General features: G+C 39.9%; 1 protein-coding gene across 6 annotated transcripts in view; it reads right to left on the bottom strand.

Annotated features, from left to right (window-relative positions):
* Positions 1-27,025, bottom strand: part of LOC148873674 (SH3 domain-containing protein) — a 103,331-nt gene that overhangs the window by 30,446 nt on the left and 45,860 nt on the right. For all 6 annotated transcript variants that reach the window (XM_088978750.1, XM_088978759.1, XM_088978785.1 and 3 more), the window contains 2 exons: positions 23,312-23,374; positions 22,832-23,173 (listed from right to left, as the gene is read on the bottom strand). In XM_088978750.1, coding sequence (XP_088834876.1) covers positions 22,832-23,173; positions 23,312-23,374 — 405 coding nt within the window. The remainder of the gene's footprint in view (positions 1-22,831; positions 23,174-23,311; positions 23,375-27,025) is intronic.

Here is a 27,025-nt window from a genome sequence, read left to right as displayed (position 1 = left end):
GGGAGGAAGTGGAGAAGGTGAGCCAAAAATGGGGTGGTGTAGGGATGAGAAGGTTTGAAGAATTCATTAGTAATAATGAATTGATTGACCCACCTCTAAATGGAGGTAGATTTACTTGGTCTAATGGTCAGATTCCAGCAATATTAAGAAGACTAGATAGATTTCTTTTCTCCGAAGACTGGGCGGAATATGTGGGGGAGATAGTTCAAGAGCCATTAGATCTTCAAATGTCAGATCATAAGCTTATCGTACTAAGGAAATTTGCAGCTGTAACAGGTTTCAAGCCATTTAGATTTGAAAATGTCTGGTTACTACAACAGGGCTTTGCAGAATGGGTAGAAGGCAGATAGAAAGAATTGCAGGTAGAGGGGTCAGCAGGTTGTAGAGTGTTCAAAAAGCTCCAGACCATCAAGGAAGGTTTGAGAGTAAGGAGGAAGAATTCGATTGCAAGGGAAGAAAACAGAAAAAAGGAGATCTTAGAAAAGCTAGCCACTTTGGACCGAATTAGAGAGGAAGGGGACTTCAAGAGAGAATCACAAATTGAGTTGGAGGCTTTGGAAAATGAGTTGGAAGGTTTAATTCTGAGGGAGGAAGTAAGATGGAGACAGAAGTCAAGAGAATTATGGTTAAAAGGAGATAAGAACACTCGTTTGCAAACGGGAGGAGAAGAAAAAATATGATCACTAGGATACAGGTGGAGGAGGAGGTAGTAGAAACATGGGAAGGGATTCAAGAAAAACTGGTGGCATATTACAAGCTGTATATGGGAAGGAATTGGAGCTGGGTATCATTAGGAGATTTGGTGCCAAGTTGTTCAAGTGACAGTTCAGCAAGCTGGTTAGAGAGGGATCTTGAAGAACCAGAGGTAAATGAGGCACTGAAGAAGATAAATGGTGATAAAGCACTAGGACCAGAACGTTTCAACTTCAACTTCATTAAGAGTTGCTGGTATTTCCTTCAAGAGGAGTAGAGGACTTCTTGCAACTATACAAAGAGTTCTGGGAAACCAAAATCTTACGCAGAAGAATTAGTACAACATTCATAGCTCTAATACAGAAAAAAAGTGGAGCTGTGAATATAAAAAAATTTAGGCCAATAAGTTTAATAAGCAGCCCTTACAAGCTCTTGGAAAAAGTATTGGCACCAGTGAATGAAGGCAGATCCTAGATGAAATTTTGGTGGCCAGTGAATGCATAGACTCAAGGATTAGAAGTGGTAGCTGGACATAGAGAAGGCATACAACCACGTGGAATGGGGATTTTTAGAGGAAATGATGAGGTTGATGGGATTTGGGGAGATTTGGAGGGGCTGGATGTACGGGTGTATTTCATCCATGTCCTTTTCTTTGCTCATCAATGGGGTTTCCTCCAAGTTCTTCCAAGCCTCTAGGAGTCTTAGGCAAGGGGATCCAATTTCCCTGTTGTTGTTTCTGTTAGTGATGGAGACCCTAAATCTGATTATGAAGAAAGGAGTACAGAGGGGCTGGGACCGCTAGGTCGAAGGATTTAAGGTGAGACCTGATGGACTTTGTATTTCTCACCTTCAGTATGCTGATGACACCTTAATCTTCTTAGACGCATCAGTAAATCAGGTCCTGAATCTTAGAGCATTATTAGCCAACTTTGAGGTGCTGACCGGTATGAAAGTGAACTTAGAGAAGAGCCAACTGATAGGAGTGGGAGAGATAAGCAGAGGAGAGATGGATCAGTTTGCAGAGGTGATGGAATGCAGAGTAGGGGAGCTCCCTTTTATGTATTTGGGTATGCCAGTGGGGTCGAAGGCAGCTTCAACAAGTGTGTGGAGGCCAATTGAAGGTGGGAAATACACAACCAATGTGATAGGATGTAACCTTTTCTTTTAATAAACTTTCTTTCTTCTTGATTCTTCAAAAATAAAAATGTGCTTAAAACAATAGGATTTACAACTTAGAAGAAAGGAATGGATCATATAAATAGCAAGGTTCATGACCAAGCCTTGTCCCAACTATACAGGGTTGGCTACATGAATATTGTTTTTCCATTTTGTTCTGTTTAATGACATATCCCTTGTTAAATAATTGATGCCTAAACCATTTCTTACTACTTTGACCCATGTCCTTTTTGATCTACCCCTAGTCCTAGTCCCTTCAACTTGCAATGAATCACTTCTTGCAAGTGCTGTCAAAGGTCCTACATGCATGTAATCAAACCATCTTATACTTTCTCTCGTTTTATCACCTATTAGAGCTATTCCTAGGTTCCTACGAATGACTTTACTTCTGATCCTACCCTTTCTAGTTTTTCCCCTCATCTATCTCATCATACACATTTCTGCCACTCTTTTCTGGACAAGTTGTTTCTTGACTGCCCAACACTCTGCTCCATATAGCATAGCTGGCCTTACAATTGTCTTACAAAATTTTCCTTCCAATATAATAGGTATTCACCCATCACATAAGATTCTGGATGCCTTGTCATGAATTATTGAACCGAGGTACCAAAAAAGATCATATCAAGTTATTTCTTGGTCTCTAATCCTAAGTTTATCCTGATTTGCACTCCTATTATGATTAAGTTTACTTATCATATATTCAATTTTAGTCCTACTTATTTTAAAATCTCCTATCTAAGATATTTGTCCACAAACTTACTTTTGCATTTAATCCTTCATTAGTTTCATCAATTAAAACAATGTCATCAACAAACAACATGCACTATGGGACCTCCTGAATATGTTTAGTCAATTCATCTATGATTAGCGTAAATAAACAAGGGCTAAGTGAAGACCCATTGTAACTACAAAATCTAATGTCTCACCCAAAGTGCCATAATATTAGTAGTTGCACCTTCATACATATCCTTAATTAGGTTTTTATACATATTTTGAACCCTTTTCCAAAATCCACCATATCATCTCTCTAGGGACTCTATCATATGCTTTCTCTAGATCAATAAACACCATAAAGATCTCTCCTCTTTAGACTTTTTTATCAGTCGTCCCAAAAGAAAGATGAGTTTTATAGTTGATCTTGGCAAGTTGGCATAAATCCAAATTGGTTCTATGATATACTTGTTTCATATTGTAAACTTTGCTCAATTATGATCTCCTAAGGTTTCATACTATGACGCATGAGTTTAATCCCCTAATAGTTATTACAACTTTGTATATCACCTTCATTCTTACATATAAGCACCATATTGTTCTTCCTCCATTTGTCAAACATCTTCTTTTCTTTCATTACCTTATTAAATAGCTTGCTTAGCCACAATAATCCTATTTCTCCCATACCTTTCCACCCTTTTATTGGAATACCATCAAATCCTAACACCTTTCCCTTCTTCATCTTATTTAGTGCCTCTTTTACTTCAAAATTCTAATTTTATGAAAGTATATATTATTTTTAACACTACTAGAATTACTAAACTCTCCTCCATTATGCCCTCTACATGTTTCTCATCTAATAATTTTTCAAAATAGTTTTTTTTTTTTCATCTTTCCTTCATTTCCTCATCTTTTACCAAAACTCTTTCATCTTCTTCTTTAATGTACCTAGCATGGTTTAAATCTTTAACTTTCCTTTCTCTCTGCTAGTTTATAAATTCCTTTTTTCCCTCTTTAGTGCCTAATTTATTATAAAGCACATCATATGCCTTAAATTTAACTTCACTTTCTTTTTAATTTCCGTTCTTATAGTTTTATATCTTTCCATGCTTTCTCCATTTTTAGTCTTTCGATAATCTTTTAAATTGTTTGTTTTAATCTAATTATGTTTTGAACCACTTCATTCCACCACCAAATTTCTTTATCACTTTTCCATTTCCCTTAAGATTCTCCTAAAATGTCCTTTGCTACTTTCTTTATGCAGTTTGCCATTTCAAGCCACATATCATTAATCCTTCCATCTAAATTCCATTTTCCTTCTACCATCATCCTGTCTTTGAATTGTGTTCGTTTTTTTTCCTTTTAGATTTTTCCACCTAATTCTTGGACACCACTTTTCTTCCCTATTTTTTTCCATTTCTTAATGCACACATTTACCACTGCAAATCTATGTTGTCAGGCTAGCTTTCCTATGGAATAACTTTGCAACACATCATTCGTTTTGTTCTCCTGGTAAAAAAACAATCTATTTGACTTATTTTTTATCCAGTCTTAAAAGTTACTAAGTATTCATATTTCTTTTTGAAAATGTGTTTAAAATTTTCATATCGTAGGTTAAATATTCTAAGATTGTATCTCCTATTTCATTCCTCTCTTCAAACACAAATCCTTGATGCACCATATCATATCCTACACTTCATTTGCCTATATGCCCATTTAAGTCTCCTATAAAAATCTTTTATTCCTCATTTGCCAATTATTGAATTAATCCTTCTCTAAGTCTTCCCAAAACTGTATTTTATTGTTGTCTTTTAAACCCACATGATGTGCATTTGCACTAATTATGTTAAGGATTTCTTCACCTAAAACAAGTCTAAGAACAACTATTCTATCTCCAATTTTTTCAACATTCTGCTATTATCACTATCCCATTTTTATTAATTTATTATTTATTTCTCTCATGTACCACATTTTGTAGTCATCAATTTCTTTAGCTATTTCCCTTCTATTTAGTTTCTTTTAAGAATGCAATTTGTTAATTCCATACTCTTTCTTGTTAATGTTCCTATAGTCGAAGTGGGTAGCAAAAGTTGTGTTTCTTGGTTAGCCTCTTTACCCGTCCCCATCCAAAAGGATGTAGGAACCCTTGCCTATTGAACACAACAACCGAACATTGTTGTAGTGAGTAACTTCTGGCGACTTTCCAATCCTAGCCCATTTGACACCACACAGGTTAAGGTGTGGTGTGCCATTTTCGAAGAATACCCTAGCATGATCACAAAAAGACAAATCAAGACCCATAATAATGAGAGTTTGACGAAAGTTTTTGTGCCAACTACCAGTAGTCGCTCAAGATTGAACAGACACTTGAAAGGAGAAGGAAAAAAAAAAGAAAAGAAGAGGGAGAAAAGAGAGAGAGATTTTGATAAAAGCGAGTTGGGTTGATGTGTTTAAACAGTCGCCCCCCTCTTAAATTTATATACATAGTATCATACTTGTAAAAGGACTGAATTGCTTACATGGCAAGATAAGATAAGACAACTGAAAAAAGACTAATCCTAATCTTATAAAAGACTAGTCCTAATCTTATAAAAAACTAGTCCTAATCTTATCATAAAGAACTAATCCTAATCATAACTTATTGCTGACATACGAACAATGGGGACCACCTTAGTGGGGTCTACATTAGTATTCTCTACACTCCCCCTCAAGTTGATAGATGTTTGTCATTCCCAACTTGCATAGATCTGCTTCTAACTTCTTCCTTGAAACCGCCTTGGTGAGAAGGTCTGCTAGCTGCATGTCGGAGGTGATGTATGGAAGACATACTTTTTGAGATGTAACCCTTTCTCTAATAAAATGTCGATCCACTTCAATATGCTTAGTCCTGTTATGTTGTATTGGATTATGGGTTATATTGATGGCAACTTGATTATCACAGTACAACATCAAGGGTTTCTCATAAACAATACCTAATAGGACTGGAACGAGAAACAACATTTTGTTTCTTACTCCTCCAAGAGACAATGTTACCTCCTACAAAAGCACAATATCCAGAGGTAGATCTTTGATCATCAACACACCCAGCCCAATCAGCATCTGTAAAAACTTCTATTTTCATGTGATCATTATTCTTGAACAAAATGCCTCTACTTGGGCACCTCTTCAAATATGCTAGTATCCTCTCAACTGTAAGGAGGTGAATAGTCTTAGGAGAGTGCACATACTGACTAACCACACTGACTGCATAACTGATGTTGGGTCAAGTGAGACAAAGATAGAGAAGTTTTCCAACTAACCGTTGGAACATAGCTTTATCTTCAAGGGGTTCTCCACCCTCTGCAATGATCTTGTGATTTTGTTCAATGGGAGTGTCAGCAGGCTTAAAACCCAACTTTCCTGTTTCTTCCAACAGGCCAAGAACATACTTTCTTTAAGAAACAAAAATCCCATGCTTGGATCTGGTACCTCATTAAGAAGGGTCCTGAGCCATAGGAGTTCAGCAACCCCGTAAGCCATAGCTCGATATTCTGCTTCCGCACTTGGTCTAGCAACTACATTCTGCTTCTTACTGCGCCATGTGACTAGGTTCCCTCCCACAAATGTACAATATCCTGAAGTTGATTTTCTGTCTCCAATAGAACCAACCCAATCTGCATCAGTATAAGCTTCAATTTCAATTCTATTGTTTTTCCTGAATAGAATTCCCTTTCTTGGGAAATTCTTCAATTACCTGAGAATCCTTTCAACTGCTTTCATATGAGGGATCTTTGGAGAGTGCATGAATTAACTGACAACATGCACAGCATAAGCAATATCTGGCCGAGTGAGAGATAAGTATATCAGCTTCCCTACCAATTTTTGGTATCTCTCTCTATCACAGTAGTTCTCCCCTACTGATTCCTGTAGGCCATGATTCTGTTCTATTGGAGTATCTCCTGGCCTACACCCTATCATGCTTGTTTCCTCTTGGAGGTCAAGAACATACTTCCGCTGACATATGTAGATTCCTTCTCTTGACCTAGCAACTTCAATCCCAAGAAAATATCTCAAATGGCCCGTCTTTGATCTCAAATTTCAAAGCTAAAAACTCCTTCAGTCGTTTTATCTCTTCCAAGTCATTCTCGGTAATCACCATATCATCCACATAAACAATGAGTGTCGTAAGTTTGCTATCCTGTCTCCTTATGAACAAGGTATGGTTTGCGCCGCTCTGAGTGTACCCCACTTTCTTCATGGCCCCACAAAGCCTCTCAAACCATGCATGAGGAGATTGCTTCAAACCATATAATGCTTTCCTCAGTTTACACACCTTTCTACCAAAGTCATAGCCTGGTGGAGGTTCCATAAATACCTCTTCATGAAGGTCACCATTTAGGAAGGCATTCTTCACATCCAGTTGATGAAGTTCCCATGAAAAATTTGCTGCTAGTGACAATAGAACCTGAATTGTGTTGAGCTTTGCTACTGGGGCAAAGGTTTCTTTGTAGTCAATTCCTTCTTTTTGAGTAAACCCCTTTGCCACAAGTCTGGCCTTGTACCTTTCAATGGACCTGTCCTCCCTGTGCTTTACAGTAAACACCCACTTGCACCCAACAGTGCTCTTCCCCTCTTGCAGATCCACTAATTCCCAAGTTCTTGCTTTCATTAGGGCTTTCATCTCTTCATTCATAGCTTCTTTCCACCTTGGATCAAACAAGGCCTCTGAATACCTAGAAGGAACACGTACAGAGGAAAGAGCAAACACAAAGGAGTGATAGGCAAGAGATAAATGTGAGTAAGAAACAAAATCAGCAATGGGGTGCAGGGTGGTACAAGAACGGACAGGCTTACAGAGAGCAATAGGATGATCCAAATCAGAAGTATGTGAGTTGGAATTACCTTGGATTGCAGAGATAGATTGATCCGAGTCCAACTGGTTGCTGTCATGAGGTTGAGGGCCCTTTTTCCTTCTGTTGTATGTGAGTACCTCTTTCTGTTGCCTACTGGAGCCTTCAGGGATATCTGCAGCATCAGGAGAGGTAGCTGGCACAGTGGGAGCCTCACTAGGTTGACCAGGGATGCCACAACTAGGAGTAGAAGAAGATGATGGAAGGCCCGAGGCAGATAGGGGAACAAAAAAGGAGGGAGAATGAGAATCCTCTTCCATCCCACTAGTCTCCCCCTGAAGAGGATTCCGAGAAGATTGAAAATGGGGTTGAGACTCAGAAAAGACCACATCTTTGGTGACATACTTTCTCTTGGAGACAGGATCATAACACTTGTACCCCTTTTGTGTAAGAGAGTACCCCAAAAATATTCCCTTCGTAGCCTTAGGATCCAGCTTGGTCTTCTTTGGATCCTTCACATGTATGAAACATATACAACCAAAGACCCGTGGAGGAAGAGGAAAGTCTGGAAGAGTGGGTATTGCTCGGTATTGCTTTGGAACTTTGTGCTGGAATAGTAAGGCTCTGATTTATCAGATATGATGTAGTAAGTACAGCTCGGTATTGCTTTGGAACTTTGTGCTGGAATAGTAAGGCTCGAGCTGTCTCCAATAGATGTGTATTCTTGCACTCAGCAACCCCATTTTGCTGAGGGGTATTAGCACAGGATGATTGATGTAACACGCCGACATCTTCCATGAATAATTTCAAGGTTTTTTCAAAATATTCAGCAGCATTATCTGACCGGAATTGCTTAATCTTCTTATCAAACTGTGTTTCAATCATCTTGCAAAATGCCATAGTTATCCGTGGTACTTCATCCCGTCCTTTTAACAGGTAGATCCATGTGCATTGAGAATAGTGGTCAATAAAACTGATAAAGTAACGGAAGCCATCAATGGAAACAATGGGTGAAGGGCCCCAAACATCAGAATGAACCAAATCAAAAGGAGCTCGAATTTCATTACTGGAAATTGGATAAACAGTTCTACATTGTTTTGACATTTGACATACTTCACAGATTAAACTTTGACTTGAAAGACAAATGACCTAGCCTAGCATGCCACAGATGCAACCTGGCTATTGACTCCACACTCTCCGGACTACTAGCAGTAGATGCTTGTAAGGTTGAACCGATGTCTGCATCAAAATAGTAGAGGCCTCCATACTCATGACCGCTCCCAATCGTTCTCCTCGTCAATCTGTCCTGGAAGACACAATGAGTAGGAAAAAAGGTTATACTATAGTTCACATTTTTGGTAAGTTTTGAAATAGACAAAAGATTTGAGGTAAGATTGGGAACATGTAGAACTAATTTAAGAGAGAGGTCCTTGCTTAGGTTAACCACCCCCTCTCCAGAGATGGTGGAGAAAGACCCATCAACAACTCTCATCTTATCCTGACCAGACAACAAATGATATGAAGAGAATAAGGAGGACAAATGTGTCATGTGGTTAGTTGCACCGGAATCAATAACCCAAGAAGTAGAGTCAATAGAGCTAGTTGCACTAAAGGCAGAGATTGTACCTGATCTGGCAAGTGAGGTGGAAGCAAAAGAATTATTCCTTAGACGGGCTAATGCCTGGCTAAGTACCTCTATCTCACTAGTAGTGAAGCCCAAAGCACCAGCTCCAGAGGAATTAACAACTTGCCCCATAGGAGAAGAAGACGTTGTTGGTATATTCTGTGAGTTGTCACCATTGTTGTTGGTGACAAGATTCCCACTTGCCACATGACCCTTCTGTTGCTTCTTGTCCTTTCTCAATGCAGTTGGCTTCAGGTGAGGATACAAGAACCAACACTTTTCTTTTACATGTCTCTCACCACCACAATGAGTGCACTTAAGGTGCTTCTTGTCTGGATGTCTATTTCCCTTAGTAGAGACCAGGGCTGAATGTTCTCCAAATTGTTCAGTTGGTTGAGTCTGAGAGTCAACTTGCATCTCCTTTCTCCTGACTTCTTCATTCCTCACCGGATAATAAACATGGTGTAACTCGGGCAATTCATCTCTCCCTAAAATTTGTGAACTTATACCCTCATACATTGGGTCCAGGCCAGCCAAGAACTTAAAGGCTCTGCTCTCTTCAATCTGCTTATCATGTCTCTCCTTGTCCTGGCATTTTCCCAATCCAATATCAAGTGATGGTCAAGTTCTTCCCAAAGACCTTCCAGAGTTGCAAAGTATGTTGCAACTGTCATATCCCCTTGCCTTAAGGCAGCAATGTCTTGATTCAATCTGTAGATTCTAGCATTGTTTTTCTTCTGTCCATAGGTCTTAGACACTTTTTCCCAAATCTTGGCTGCTGTAGGAAAGTGGTGAACAGTCCTGGCAACCCGAGGAGTCATAGAGGCAAGCAACCAGGACATAACTGTGGCATTCTCCTTGTGCCACACAGCATACTCTGCACTACCAACCTCAGGTTCCTTCTTGTTCCCATCTAAGTAGCCTGTGAGATCATAGGAAGTAATAAAAAGCATTGTAGAAACGGACCACTCCCTGAAGTTGTATTCGTCCAGCAACACACTTGTAATCTGCAAGCTGTGCAGATTAGGGTTTTCCAGATTTGAAGACCTTGCAGCAGGTCTGTTATCCCTAGAAGAAACCTCTCCGGATATTGAAGACATCTTGGCTGCAGCCTCTGTGTAGATGACACTGTTTAAGACTAGCCGAAGTGATCACAGTGCTGAAAAAGAGACTAGTTGCAGAATTGAAGAATGTTCTGACAGCTCGCAACACTGTTTCAGACTTGCCGAGACTGTCACAATTCTGAAGCAGTTCAGTTATAGCAGCAAATGAGGTGTTCTAGGCTGGTAACCGACCTGAAACCGAGGGCTCTCCACCACTGTGCTATGCAGACTTCACTTGAGCTTCGAGTACTGCAACTGTAAAGAGAGTTCTCCCCCTTACGACCAATACTAGGACTGCTGAAATCAGTCCTCAACTAGGTCTGTCCTATACAGACCTCTCTTAGTAGCCGAATAGCTACTAACTACTAGAAACAGTCTAGTAGGACATCAGCTTCTAGATCTTACGTCCTTTGCGCCCTACAACCAAGGGAATCCCTAGGTTCGAACCTTGTGTTGTTCTCCTACAACCCTAGGGTTTCACGGCAGCAACCCAGATAAAAAAAAAAAAAGAAAAGAAAGACAGAAAGAGAGAAGAGATGGCGTCGGCTGTAACCAGGAAGGTGCTTAATGCTCTGATACCATGAAAGCTGAAATGCTGTAGCCGAAGCAGTAGAAGAGAGGAGAAGACCAAGAGATGCTGAGAATGTCGAACTGAATGACCTAGTCGACAGTACTATTATTTATATTAGAGTATAGTACAATGTTACAGGAAATGACTGGAATGCCCTTGATTAGTGATGGGACACCTAGACAACTTAAAACACTAAACAAACTTAGGTCCATTAACACAGGCCCAATACATAACAACTTAAACTCAAATACAGGCTAATAAGAACTCTTATCAGCCGAACCATCAATACATGAAAAGCTTCAATCTAACATCATCAACAAATAGTAGGAAATAACCACCCCCCCTCCCAATGGCAGTGGTATGGTAAGGTCCCCAAACATCATTATGCACAATTTCAAAGGGAATATTACTTCTATTATTACTTAATGAATAGGTTGTCCTGTAGTGTTTTGCAAGTTCACAACTCTCACATTCCAAACTAGACATCTGGATAGATTCAAATAAACTAAGAAACAAACTCTTCAAAGCCCGAAAAGATAAATGACCCATCCTATTACGTCAAATCATAGCCTGGTCAACTGATTGAGAAACACAAGACCTCTTAGTCTCACTATCTTCCCAATGAGGATTCCCTCCAAGCAGATAGACTCCATTTGCCTCACGACCAGTCCCAATCACCTTCATTGTCTCCAGATCCTGAAAAACACATCGATCTGGAAAAAAGGTTACTGAACAATTCTGGTTTTTTGTAATGCTACTAACTGAAAGATGATGTTGTCTCCCTTGCCAGAAATAGGAACATGCAAAACCGAAGATAAGGAAATAGCATTAGACAACTTAATGTCTCCCTTGCCAGAAATAGGAATGAGGGAGCCATCAGCAATGGGCACTTTGTCTTTGCCTGAAGATAAGTGATAGGTCGTAAATAGTGACGGCAGGCCAGTCATATGGTCAGATGCTCCAGAATCTATTATCCATGAATGTTTTGTATTGCCTGTAATTGAGGCATGGTGAGCTGAGGCCCGATTACCTAAATAAGCAAAAGTTGAGGTAGGGGGTGCTGATGGTGTCTAAGGAGGTGGAGCTGAATTACCAACTTCATTTTCCGGCTGAACTAGAGCAGCTTGGACAGCAGCTAGAGTATCTAGAGGATTGCCTCTTGTGCTAGATGATGTTGTACTATCAGTGTTAACAACCATATTTGCATTCCCTTTTTTGTTTATGAGTTTTGCTGGAACTAGATGTGGATGTAACTTCCAACATGTCTCTTTAGTATGTTTAGGTTTCTTGCAATGCTCACATACTAGGTCCTTCTTAGCTTCCTTCATGTCTCTTTCCTTATCACTCCTAGATTTCGGCTTAACTGCTGCCAAAGCTGATTCAAAAGGTTGTTGCTGTAACATAGCTTTTCTCCTAGTCTCTTCGCTGTGCACTAAGGAATAGGCCTGGGACAGAGTTACACTATCTCTTGTCAACAGTTGCTGCCTCACAATATCATATTCCAAATTTAAACCAGCCAGGAACTCAAATACTATTAGTTTCAATCTGCATTTTGTAAATCTATGCATCCTTCTGACTTTCCCATTCAATTGATTCAAGGTGGTCAATGTCATGCCACAATGATTTCAAGATTGAAAAATAAACAAAAACTTGTTTCTCACATTGCTTGAGATTTTAACCTCACATTTCTTTAGCTATTTTTGCCCATAAGTAATTTCGGCTGATGTGTGGCTGCATGGAATTGCACAGCCATGTCATCATTAAATAATTTTCCTGAATCCACTTAGCATAAGTGGGATCCTCCTTATTGGTTCCTTCACATCTCCCAACAAATAGTTCAATTTTCCTCTTCTCCCAGTGGCATCATGGCTGATTGGGTCCACTCTAAGTAGTTTGAACCATCAAACTTTACAGTTGTAATTTGGAAGGTGTTTTCAGTCATGCCACCTGAACCAGTCCCAAAAGCACCCTCCCATTGGTGCTTGAACTCCATTCTTGGTTAGGGGTTAAGCAAAAAACACCTTCTATTTACTGTAACAATCAGCCTACTGGGTCTGAAAAAACTAGCGACAGTAGGTCTAGAAGCAGAAATCAGATTTAGAGAAAGAAAAAAAAATTCCAATTCACTGTATCACTGTATCAATCAGCCTACTAAATCTGAGAACTAATAGCAGTTGGCCTGGGTACAGAACTCCAAAAACAAAGATCAGAGAACAGAAATCTGATAGCAGCCAAACTTAAAAAACAAGTCTAATCTCTTATCCAGACACAACAGTCCTGGATTTCAGGGTTTTCTCTTAAAACCCTAGAAGAGAAAAAGAAAAAAATTCTATATAGCCGTACCTCACAAATTAATCTATCTTTGTTGCTGCCCTCAAGAAGGAATAAGACCTTACCCAGGAATTTCTGAGAAAAAAACTGATCTTGATTCAAAAAATTATTGCTGAAATTCTGATCGCCAACTTCAGTTTGCTCAAAACTGATCTTGATTCTGATCAACCCGAGAAACTTCTGAAACAGAACTGATCTTGGAGAAAAAAACTTCTTGATCGCCAACTTCAATCTTGATGAGAGAACCAAAAAAACTGATTGGCACCTCCAATCTTGACCAAAGACCTAACCTTGATCACTTAATTCTTCTCTGATTCTTCCTGATTACAAGGAACACTTTCCAATCCTTGGACAGTTGCTGAAGACTTCTTGTAATCTCCAAGAATCAGTCGAATGAAAAAACTCAGCCCTAAATAATTCTCATGTGGTCGGCTGAATTAATTCCACATGAGAAACCCTATATTGAATGCTTTGATACCAAGTAGTCGCTCAAGATTGAACAAACACTTAAAAGGAGAAGAAAAAAAAAAAAGAAAAGAAGAGGGAGAAAAGAGAGAGAGAGAGAAAGATTTTGATAAAAGAGAGTTGGGATGATGTGTTTAAACAGCCGCCCCCCCTCTTAAATTTATATGCATAGTATCATACTTGTAAAAGGACTGGATTGCTTACATGGCAAGATAAGATAAGATAAGATAAAGCTGAAAAAAGACTAATCCTTATCTTATAAAAGACTAGTCCTAATCTTATGAAAAACTAGTAATCTTATCATAAAGAACTAATCCTAATCATAACTTATTGCTGACATACAAACAGTGGGGACCACCTTAGTGGGGTCCACATTAGTGCTCTCTACACTACCAACCTGATGCAGCCCCCCTCTATTTAGGCTTGGGACCAATGGTATCATTTTATTGATAAAAGAATGAATTATGTACAAATGATGGGCATCCCCAAGTCTGAGATGCCCTCACCACTATACTTTTATATAAAAAAATTCCCCTAGTACCCAAAATAAATTGTATCCAAGGCATCTACCAATCCTTGGTTCGGGGCAAAAATATTTTCACCATCCCCCCCCCCGCCCCCCGCTCCCTGTTTAAGATCAGAGAATACCCGCCCCATTCGAGGCGGGGCCCTGATTTTACAGGGAAAATTACCATCCCTATTAGGATATACTACTTCCTCTTTGCATCCTTTTTCCTTCCACCCGTTCTAATTTATTTAATGTAAATGGCTGGAATGGTTTGACATTTGGAAATTGCATCATAGTTTGATGATGCCACCATGGAACACGGTCATGCTGTTGGAAACTTTCCAATCAGTAAAAGTGAAGATGTAGTGGTAGATGAATGGCTAAAAGAGAAAGAAGTGGGAAACAGCAGTAAACCTACTGCCACAAGTAGTGAGTAGGAGAAAGTTTTCAAAGGTAGGTCTTTTGGTTGGGGTTTTGTAAGTTTGACCTTTAAGTTCAGGACGCCAATTTATGATGCCCAAATATTGATATGGGCAAGGACATGGATGGGGAAACAGGAATATGACTCTCCATTTCCTAAAATCCGGGACACAATTTTGGGAACCCAGTTTTGGATATTTCTTAAAAACTTGCTTGTTGGAGGAGGAATTACATCTTGTTCAGTGGCAGAATTACCTTGATTAAGTCCACTCTTTCCAACCTCCCTATATACTACCTCTCTATGTTTAAGATTCTTACATTAGTGGCAAAGAGACAGAAGAAGATTATAAAGGACTTTAGGAGATTGGAGAGGCTAAGAAGGCCCACTTGATCAATTGAAGGACTATATGTAGGAAGAAAGAGGAAGGGGTTTTGGGAATGGGAGAACTTCGTCGAACAAAAGATTCTCTTTTGGATAAGTGGCTTTGGAGGTTTCCCTTAGAAGAGGACAAATTATGGCACACTATGATTAAAAGCATTTATGGTTTAGACCTAGTGGCCACAAGAGGTCCTTTTACATCTCCTAGGAAATCGATCTCCATCATCCTTCAAGTGTTTCTCTCTCAGATTCACTATGGCATCTCAGATGATAAAAGAACTAGATTCTAGGGGGATCTCTAATGGGGCAATGTTACCTTATGTAGAGAACACTGATGTGGGCTCCACAGCTACGATCCCACTGTGTTTGTAGGGTAGAAGGTGTTCTAGTCTTCCTAGGGTTAGCTATTGGTCATTAAGCTATTGGCCACAACTGAAACAACTAAATGACCAATAGCTAACCCCAGGAAGACTAGAACACCTTCTACCCTACGAACACAGTGGAACCGTAGCTGTGGGGCCCACATCAGTGTTCTCTACACTCCCCCTCAAGTTGGGAACAAATGTTATCATTCCCAACTTGGATAGATCCGCCTCTAGCTTCTTCCTTGGTACGACTTTGGTGAGGATATCTGCTAGCTGCATGTTGGAGGTGATGTACGGGAGACACACTTCTTGTGATGAGACCCTCTCTCGTACAAAATGTTGATCAACTTCAAAATGTTTAGTTCTGTCATGCTGCACCGGGTTGTGTGCTATATTAATAGCCGCTTGATTATCACAATACAGCATCAGGGGATTCTCATACTCAATACCCAACTCCTCAAGTAGTGATCTCAGCCATAGAATTTCAGCCACTCCGTTAGCCATTGACTTGTATTCAGCTTCAGCACTAGATCGGGAGACAACACTTTGTTTCTTACTCCTCCAAAAGACAAGGTTACCTCCCACAAGGGCACAATATCCAGAGGTAGGCCTTCTGTCATCAACACTCCCAGCCCAATCGGCATCCGTATAGACCTCCACCTTCATGTGGTCATTGTTCTTGAATAGTATACCTCTACCTGGGCATCTCTTCAAGTATGCTAATATTCTTTCTGCTACAAGAAGGTGCGTGGTTCTAGGAGAATGCATATCTGACAACACTAACTGCATAACTGATATCTGGCCGAGTGAGGCAGAGATATAGGAGCTTTCCCACTAATCACTGGAACATAACTTTGTCTTCAAGAGGCTCCCCACACTCTACACTAATCCTGTGGTTCTGTTCAATGGGTGTATCCGCAGGCTTGACACCTAACTTTCTAGTTTCCGCTAACAGATCTAGAACATATTTCCTTTGAGAGACAAAGATCCCCTGTTTAGATCTAGCAACCTCAATACCCAAAAAATACCATAGGGTACCCAGATCTTTCACCTCAAACTCTTGATGAAGGAGCTATTCGAGGGACTCAATCTCATGGTTGTCATTTCCTGTCACCACAATATCATCAACATATACTGCTAGTAGTGTCAGTGAGGACTCCACCCTCTTGATGAACAGTGTATGATCTGACTGGGCCTGTACATAACCGAACTTCCCAAGGGCTAGTCTGAATCTATCGAACCAAGCTCTAGGTGACTGCTTCAAACCATACAATGCCTTATTGAGCCGGCAGACCTTCTTACCTGCCTCTGTATCATAGAATCCAGGAGGCAACTGCATGTAAATCTCTTCCTGCAAGTCCCCATTCAGGAAGGCATCTTTAACATCCATTTGGTACAAAGGCCAAGTGTAGCTTGTTGCAAGAGATAATAGAACCCGAATGGTGGTCATCTTGGCTATCGCGGAAAATGTTTCCAAGTAATCTATACCATAAGTCTGGGTGAACCCTTTTGCAACTAGCCGAGCTTTGTACCTCTCAATGGAGCCATCCGCATTGTGCTTCACAGTAAATACCCATCTGCATCCAACTAGTTTCTGTCCTTTGGGCAGATCAACTAGCTCCCAGGTATTATTTTTCAACAGGGCATCCATTTCAACTTGCATTGCACCTCTCCACTCCGGGACTGATAGGGCTTCTTGCACTGTTCTTGGAATAGGGACATTAGCAATGGAAGTGAGATAGGACCTGTAGGAGGGAGATAGGCGACCATAGGACAAAAACTGGGAGATGCAGTGGGCTATAGATGTGGTGCAATGCCGTTTTCCTTTACGGATGGTAATGGGAAGGTCAGGGTCATCTGCAGGGGGTGAGGTAGCAACAATGGAAGGAGTCTCTGCGGGCCCTGAGACTGTAATACCTGGACTTGGAGCCGCATAAGAGGTTGGAGCTGGCCGGGACTGCTGAGGACCGGGATCAACCTGCCTGCATCGCCTGTGATAGACTCTCAACTCTCGATCCCCCTGACCACCTTCGCTACTGCAGCCCTCACCACCCACTGGAATAGGTAAGGGAACAGCCCCAAAAGTATTAACCCTGCCCTCACTGCACTCCTCCTGAAGAAAATGACCAAAATCTCCATGCTCACTACTCTCCCCCTAAGGAGGGACTCGAGAATAGTAGGGTGTCTCCTCAAAGAAAGTGACATCCATGGATACAAACCTCTTCCTTGAGATAGGATCATAGCAGCAATAACCCTTTTGAGTTTGTGCATAACCAAGAAAGATGCATTTGGGGGCCTTGGGTTCAAACTTGGAGTGATGGGGACCGAGAAGTTGAACAAAACAGGAACAACCAAATGTTTTGAGTGGAACAGTGAACAACTCCTCATCTGGGTATAGGAGGGAAAAAGGAGATGACATATCAAGAACCCGGGAAGGAACCCGATTAATAAGATATACCACCGTGAGGATAGCATCACCCCAGAAGAGAATAGGGACATTGGAGGTAAACATAATGCTTCTAGCCACCTCCAAGATGTGCCTATTCTTCCTTTCTGCAACCCCATTCTGCTGAGGTGTATGAGGGCAAGTGCTCTGGTGAATAACCCCATGAGTAAGAAGGTAAGATGCCAATGGCTTAGCAAAGTATTCCTTTGCATTATCAGATCTAAGAACTTTGATCTTGGCATCAAACTCGGTTAGGATCATTTGGTGAAAGTTTTGGGTCAGGGCGGGAACATCATCTCGTGAACGCATAAGATAAACCCAAGAAAATCGGGTATGGTCATCAACAAATAACAGAAAATATATGTACCCACCCATGGAAGGAATGTAATATTGGCCCCCAAACATCCGTATGCACAAGATCAAAAGGACGATTGCTCCTTTTATTGCTCAACGAATAAGAGTGTCTACAATGTTTAGCAAACTCACAGCTTTCACATTGCAATTGAGACAACTCAATAGACTCAAACAAATTAGGAAACAGACTCCTTAAGGACCGAAAAGACAAATGACCCAATCAGCTATGCCAAAGAATAACCGAACTCACACTCTGGGAAACAAGTGACTTCTTATCCCTTGACTCTTTCCGATGAGAACTCTCCCCGAGCAGATAGATCCCATTCGTCTCACGGCTAGTCCCAATCACCTTCTTCATCTTCAGGTCCTGAAAAACACACCGGTCAGGGAAGAAAGTTACTGAGCAGTTCATGTGTTTGGTAATACTACTGACTGAAAGAAGGTTAGTATCAAGCTTAGGGACATGCAAGACAGAAGACAAGGAGATGGTATCCGATAGCTTGATGTCACCCTTGCCAGAAATGGGGACAAGAGAGCCATCAGCAATAGATACTTTATCCCTGCCAGAAGATAAATGATAAGTGGTAAACAATGAAGGCGAGCTAGTCATATGGTCAGATGCACCTGAATCTATTACCCAATAGGGTTCAGTGGTACCTGGAGCTGAGGCATGGCAGACTGAGGCTCGAGTACCTGAATTTGCGGAAGCAAATGTGGCGGGGGCTAATGGTGACTGCGGTGGCTGAGATGAGTTCCCAACTTCCGCTTCCAACTGTATAAGAGCAGCCCGAATTGTGGCTAAGGTCTCTAAGAATGTGCCTCTTCTGCCATACGGGGATGATGAATTAGTATGCACAGCCACATGAACGTTACCCTTCTTGCTTCTTAACTTTGCCGGGACCAAATAAGGATGTTGCTTCCAACATGTTTCTTTTGTGTGTTTGGGTTTCTTACAATACCCACATACCACATAACTGTTGTTTCCAATACTGCCTTCTGCCTGATTCTTAAACTCCATTTCAGTCAGGAACCAGAAGTCTCAATATTAGGGTTACTACAGTCAAAACCAGCACTTGGACTATCAACCACAATCACAAAATCAGTATAGAACCAATCTGTACTCACAGTAGATGTACATGAAACAGGTATAAAACTGATATGAAATCAGTAACCACACACAACAGCAATAGTCCGAACTGTTTTCATCCCCTTAGAAGAGTTTGAAACCCCAAAAGAAAACTGAAAAACAGTTTGAAGAACAATCTGATATGCTGAAGCCGAATTGGGGTTTTAATCAGTCCTAAAAGCAAATTCTCAGCCGTACACTCCAGACAGTACCGTATGGATAAGGCTTGTAGTAGGGTTAATATGAAACCCTAAAACTGATCAATGTTGAGGAGAGAACTATTAGGGTTTGCCGCAGTATTAGATCACAAGGTTCAGTCCAGTACTAGGGTTTGCCGTAGGGTTAAGACAAAACCTTAGAGAATAGAAAGATAAACCCTAGAGTGGTTCGGCCGCCCTTGCTAGATAGGTCCAACCTATTTTCTCTGATAGTACTTCTCTCAGAAAATAAAAAACTTACAATAGGAGGTTGTTCGCTGCCTTCCAAGCTTACCCGAACCCTAGCCTTCTTTGATTCTTCCTGATCACCAACTCGCTGCAACTGTGGCAATTCTTCAAACAGCTGCTAATCCTCTGGAGATCTCCAAGAACCAGTCAACAAACTCTACTTTCTCAGCTTCCAGCCTTAGATGGTTCTCATGTGGTCGTCTAGACTAGACTCACATGAGAAACCCTTGCTCTGATACCAAGTAGAAGTTCAGGACTGTTATCAGTCTTGAACCCTAATGGATTTCAGGTTCGAAAATAAGAAGAAAGGTAAAGAGAAAAGAGGAGGAAGAGGGAGGAGAAGCAGTAAACACAAGAGTTGAAAAGGAGCAGAAGCTTAATGTTCTGCCGCCGCAACTTTAATTAATATTTATAGGTTATGCTCATTACATGGAAAGGACAGATCTGCCCTTAGTCTTTACATAACAAATAGAGCAAAAATAAGACTGAAGTAAATAACAACTAAAACAACTAAATGAGTAATAGCTAACCCTAGGAAGACTAGAACACCTTCTACCCTACGAACACAGTGGGACCGTAGCTGTGGGGCCCACATCAGTGTTCTCTACACCTTAAAAGAGAGTTTCCCTCATATTTACTTTCTTTCTTTGAACGAAAACAAATCAGTGTTCCATTGCTTGTCCAGTGTTGTGCCGGAAATAACGTGGAACTTGGGGCTAAGAAAGGAGTAAAAGTGTGTTGGACTAAAAAAATAAAGAGAAAACAAGGAAGAAAATGCGGAAAAGTAGAGAAGAATAGAGGAAGAAGAAAAAATTATAATATGTCCCCAATTAGTAAAAGATTAAGCATAAAATCTCCCTAAATGATATAAAGTATGGTGGTAGGCCCACAAATAGCCCCATAAGCATTCACCTAACAACAAAGGGGGTTTAGGAATAATGCGGTTGAAGCAATGCAACTAATCCAATACTTATATGGTATGTCTTTGGGTCCATCTTCATCTGATAGTTGCATTTGGCAACCCTCCTCTTCTAGCTTATTATCTTGTTCTCCATTATTCTAGAGTTTGTTTCCCTCTAATCCTTTACCTAGGGCCTTCCCATCTAGAGCCATTTGATTGGGTCCCAGTCCTCCTAAGGGCTTTCTATTGAAAGGTGTATCATCAAAATATTAATATCTGTGAGGTCCTCCAAAGAAAGGTCCCAATTGGTGTTTGTCTCCCAATTTAAGCTTTCTGTGTTGGCAAAGTGGTGAATCTACTCCACACTTACTAATCTCCTGCCTCTTTGAGAAGAAAGGAATGCAAGGAAATTCAAGGAAGAAAGTCATACAGTCGAAGCCTTAATATAAAACATTATGGTTAGGTCAGCTCACTAGGTCAAAACAACATCACATTTAATTCATTTACGAGGAAGATACCATAGGCAACTAGCAGTAGGTTGCTAATTCTTCCACTTGAAGAACCATGGTAGTAAGCATGTAGTATCCTTCCCCACCAAATTATATAAAACTGAGTTTTGATAATTGCAACTTGGGCAATCCAGGTTTAGTAGGAGTAGGGGTATTTTCAGAAACCATGACATGGAAATTTATCAATACATTCAGGACCTATAGGCCAAGGTAACTCGATCAAGGCAGAGTTGATGGCATTACTGAAGAATTGGAATTGGGAAGTCATTGAGCCACAACAACCTATTGCAGAGGGAGAAACTCGCACAATCATAGGGTGGATGGTGAATAACAGAAAAGGACCTTTGTGCTATAGGCACTCAATTAGAGAGGAAACCAGGCTAACAAGGCAAGCGAGAGTTATATTCATCTGGACTGGAAGATTAGCAAATGGATAGCAGATGCATCAGCTAGGCAAGGGGTCCACAGGAACCAAATGTTTTGGGGAGGTATTAATAGGGCACCTGAAAACTTTGTATCCTAGTAAAAGAAAAAGGCCTTTACGTAAGATTGGGGTGCAATGGCACAATTAATGCTGTAAATAGCTTATTTTTTTATACATAATTAATGAAAATTTCAAGTTATACATAAAACAAAATCCTGGACAAGAATTTATATATGGGTATCCCATGTAGTATGCTTATATCATGCATTTATATCGAGTTTCTGAAGCTGAATGTCATTTTGAAAGACTTATATCTTGCCAAATTTAATTAAATTCATAACATGTGCAGACCTCTTATAGTATAATTTGTTAAAGCACACAAATTTACATATTTTAGAAATGTTAATGCTATAAAGTACATTTAGAAGTATCCATGAAGCATCTGATACTGTCCCCAGTATTCTAAACCAGTATGCTAGGTGTGTATAGGGATCTAGGTTTAATAGCTGCAAATCCTATAAGGATTTACCTCGACATGTCCTTGGCTCTGGCCTGGTGCTTGTTGCCGTCAGTGTTATTGGTTTTCTTTTCCTTAATTTTCTTTTAGGAAGGTGGGGGAGAGATCTTCATCCATGTTTTCTGAGGCTAACAGTTTTGACAGGTTCCAAGGCCCCACCCTCATTTTGGGTTGGGGTGGGGAATTGGATTTATAGAGGATTAGTCCTCTTGGTTGTTTATCTCTGAATATTGCAAAAGTGTTGGTTGTTTTGGGCTCATTTGTAATTTTTGTTTTGTTTTGAGGCTGCATCTCGTGCCTCTTTGTGGGAGAAGTCATGTTGTATTCTTATTATTGGTCTTTAATAAAATTTCTCTTATAAAAAAAGGGTAAATTACAGATAGGTACCCTGTACTTTGGGGGTAGTGACAGATAGGTACCCTGAACATTCAATTGCAACACTTGAGTACCTTGAACTCTCAAAAATAGACACTTGGGTCCATCCATTGGTATTTCATCAGTTAAACATTACATAATGTCAAAAATACCCTTCTAGTGTATTTTTGAGATCATTCTATGGAGTAAAATCATCACAAGAGAATGCCGTCATCGGAAAATCACATAAGAATATCATCATGGGGGGGCGTTCAGTTACCTGAGAATGATCTCAGAAATACACGATAAGGGTATTATGTAATGTTTAACTGACAGAATATTAACAGATGGACCCAATTGTCTATTTTTGAGAGTTCAGGGTACTCAATTGTTGCAATTGAATGTTCAGGGTACCTATCTGTCACTATCCCCAAAGTACAGGGTATCTATCTGTAATTTACCCAAAAAAATATTGCAAAAATGGTGTTATCTATCACAAATTCATGACAACTATGTATAAGGCTATAAGCTACCTTTTTATGCAACAATGGATCATTTAATAGATGTAGTAAGCCTTACTTTTGCAATAAAGAATGTCTCGTTTTGAGCTGTAGGTACAACATTTCCAGATTCATTGGTTTTACCATCTCCATGTTCATGTGTGCCAGATCCATTGGTATTTCTGTCTCCATGTGCATGTGCACTAGATCCGTTGGTATTGTTATCTCCATGTGCACATGCATCAGATCCATTGGTATTCTTATCTTCATGTGCACGTACACCAGATCCATTAGTATTCTTATCTTCATGTGCATGAACACCAGATTCATTGGTATTGGTATCTCCATGTGCATGTGGCATGTACACATCTGTTATTGGTGATGGTGGTGCAGATTCACTTTGTTGCTTCTCCAGAACCATCTATTTCCAAAAGTAAAGGAACAAAGGAGTTCATGTATGTACCATTTGCATCTTCTCTTGTATAAATGCATAAATAATAAAATTCTATCAGATAATAGAAAAGTGCAGGGTAGTACTAAAAAAACCAATTTGTTACACCTCAGCATGGAGCTTCTCTAGAATAGCAGCAACACTTTGATGATAAGATCTCTCAGCATCTACCTGAAAGGAAATCATACATGAGCTCCAGTAGCCATAAAACCTAGGTTTCCAAAGAACATGAAAAAATTGAATATGTCTATACCACTGATCAAATGTTCTCTTTTTTCTTTTGGCTGGAAAAATACAGGTGAAAACAATGAGTCAATTTTATCAGTCAAGGGTGCATTATCATCACCTAATCAGCTTCAGTGAGGACTATAACCTTCAACATTCGAAAACCCATAAAATAACCTTCAATATTTGAAATGAAAACCCATATTTGATCCCTGCTACCAAATGTGATAACATATTAAGGAGCTTCATTTTATCTTTCCAAGTTTAAAGGTCAATAATATTATCACAATCATCAGCATCCAAGCCTTGTTCCATTTATTGAATGCCAGGTATGGAAATTTTACACCAATAATCTATCTAGGACTATATGTAATGCTCTTTTGTGAGCTTAAACTAGAAATCCAGGTTTCATGTAAAGAGTTGGCAAGTTATTTATGCTGGATGTCAACCTGAAGCAATCATCCTTATCCAATCTAGAATTAGCAACACAAAAGAAGAGAGAGAAAAACATTTGAAGGGGTAAGGATAGTTGATAAGCATCATAAAAGATCTGGTTCCAAGAACTAGTAAACATGCCTCCATATTCATACCAAGAACCAAATAATCAATATCAAGAAATGATGGCATTTGACATGCAGAACTATATCTTTTCTCTTTTTGTGCCTACTCTGAAAAATGAGTAATGTCTAAAATTATTTGAAGGCAAGTCACTGAGAGTTTGATCAAGATTGGAAAAATCATGAAAAGGCACAACTTGAAAATAGAAAGGGCCTCCAAATGATGAAACTATCATGAATCCTTGATGTAAGTCTAAACAACGAAGGACCTAAGAATAAGACGATTATCTTAGCACATCAGATAAGAGTCTGACTTCCCTCAATGTAAGCCTAAACAACCAAGGACCTGTTCTGTTCTGTCTTAGTCAACCTGCCACTGTATTAGAATCTCCTTCAACTATTAAGCCTTCAATATTTTGAGCCTTTGAATGTGTGGAGGAAATCAGGCCAGCAAGGTGTTGTTTGTAAATTGGATTTAGAAAAGGCTTATGACTTAGTGGATTGGAGCTTCTTGATTGAGGTCCTAAGGAACTGTGGTTTTGGTGATAGGTGGTGCAATTAGATGAAGGGCTATATTAGTTCTGTTCATTTTTCAGTCCTAGTAAATGTTGTGGTTAAGGACTTCTTTCCAGACTCTAGAGGATTAAGGTAGGCAACCCCCTTCTTCCTTTCTCTTTACCTTGATAGCAGATGTGTTCAATAGGCTTCTCTCAAAGGCAGATATGGAAGGGGCAATTAGAGGTTGGAGGACAGGAAGAAATAGTGTCCTAGTGACCCATCTCCAATTTGCTGATGATATTATTATTTTCAGTGAGGGGATTGACCTAAGAAAAGTAAGGAATCTGAAAGCTTTAATAGGTTACTCTGAAGGGGTCTCTAACGTGAAAATAAACCTGGACAAGAACTATGTGGTAGGGATTAACCTAGATGAAGGGTTTATTGAGTTTGTGGCAGAGTGCTTAAGTTGTCATGTAGCTTCTTGGCCCTTGTCTTATCTTGGGCTTCCCCTAGGAGCTAACCCGAAAAGAGAGCTGTTTTTGGACTCCAATCCTAGAGAAATTTGAAAAAAGGCTAGCAGCTCGGAAAAAGAGCTATATATCTCTAGGAGGTAGAATAACTTTGCTTAAAGCCACTCTAGCTAATTTTCCAGTTCATTATCTCTCCGTGTGCAGGATACCCTCTAGGGAGGCAAAGAAATTGGAGAAAGTAATGAGGGACTTCCTTTGGGAGCCTGTGGAAGAGAAAAATGATCATTTAATTTGTTGGGAGATTGTTTGTAGGATAAAAGAAGAGGGTGGGTTGGGGTTAGGGAATTTGGCTGTAAAGGATGTAACTTTGTTGTTAGGTAAGTGGTTGTGGAGATGGCCTTTGGAAGAGAGAGGTTGTGGCATGAGGTGGTAGCTAGTATTCATGGATGTTTGGAGAACGGTGAGATGCTGAAATTTCTCATTGGGTTACTTTGAGCAGTCCTTGTAAAGCAATTCACAATATCTTTCCCCTTTTCTGAATTTTGTCAAGTATGATGCTTGTTTAGGGAACTCTATTTTATTTTGGGAAGATGGTATCAAGGAAATCCTGACCCCTTAGGTCCAGTGGGAATAAGAGATTCAGTCAAGGCTGAACTATTGGCAGCTCTACAAGGCATTCAGATAGCAAATCAAACAGGGGTGGAGTATATCTGAATTGAAGGAGATTCTAAGGTGGTTGTGGGCTGGCTAACAGACCCGAGATTAGTAATTTAGTGCTACAAGGATTTCCTAAAGAAGGCAAGCTGGTTAACAAGCAACATGAATGTTAGTTCACGTTGGGTGAGAAGATCGGCAAATGCTATGGTTCATGGTCTCGCTAAAAAGGGGGTCTTGAGGGAACATCTGTATTGTGAAACCTTGTAATGATTTGATTATAGTGTTTTATGGTTTCTTACACTTTCTTTTACTTTCAAAAGAGGTCACACCTCGTGCCTCTCTTTGGGGTGTTGTAACTTTGCTTACATATTGGTAATGAAGTAACTTTTCATATATCTATTTATTTATTTATCTATCTATCTGTATATATTAAGTCTTTGAATCCTCAAACCTTGTAGGATTGCCAAATGTTAAACTCTAGTGGAGTTCCTTAAACCAATTGATCCTGAGAACAAGACCATTATATAACCCACACTATTTTTAAAAATTCCCCCTATGCATGGGGACCGAGGATTTCCCAAACTACACCCATCAAAGTTTATTTTGATGAATTTGCTTGAAGAGTCCACAAGATAGTTGGAGGAATTCTCAATTGGGATGAGTAGTGTAGTTGTCATCTATAAAGAAAGATTTGAACAGCTCCAAAGTCACTCTATGTACCAACCAAACAACAATATTTGTTGAGTTTGGGCCGATTTTAAGTTATTGGCCTAGCTTTGTTTTATTTTTATTTTAGTTATTTAGTTAGAAGGTTATTGGGCATTAGGCCCATTAGTTTATGTTATTTTAAGTTGTGACTGTTCAACTACTTAAAGTAGCCACCCTACTAAGGGTATCTTTGTAATCTTTCATTCTTTTATTTTAAGTATATAAATTAAGAGGGGTTGGCAGCCAGAACTAATTTCAATTCTGGCAACATCCCACTCTCTTTTCTTCTTCTTCTTCTTCTCTCTCTCTTGCTGAAACCTTTCAACTTCTACTACTTTTCTTCACAAAGCATACATCAGAATCAATTATCAACAATTTCTACTTGGTATCAGAGCAGGCCAAAGGTTTCTTAAGTTGCTCTATCATGCAGCCCTAGATCGGCCGACTACATATATGAGAGGTTGATCGAAGACCTCAAGTAAGCCTAGTGTTTGGATTTTTTGGTGGATCTGTTTTTCCCTGTAGCTAATCTAGGGTTTCCCATCAAATTTAGGAAGAACTGGAGAAAGGGGGAGGGGGAGAGTCCTGTTTTTGTAGGACTCTTCAATTTTGACCTAGGAAGTGGCACCCTATTTTTTTAGGGTTCCTTGGAGTTTTTTGAAGGGGGCGGTTTAAGTCCCACCTGTTTTGGAGGCCTCTAGAGGGAG

Source organism: Nelumbo lutea, chromosome 1 (assembly GCF_056320005.1).
Source record: "Nelumbo lutea isolate HS-2025 chromosome 1, American lotus-T2T, whole genome shotgun sequence".
Lineage (NCBI taxonomy): Eukaryota > Viridiplantae > Streptophyta > Magnoliopsida > Proteales > Nelumbonaceae > Nelumbo > Nelumbo lutea.
The sequence above is the reverse complement of the archived record's forward strand: the minus strand, read 5'-3'. Positions and strand labels throughout refer to the sequence as shown.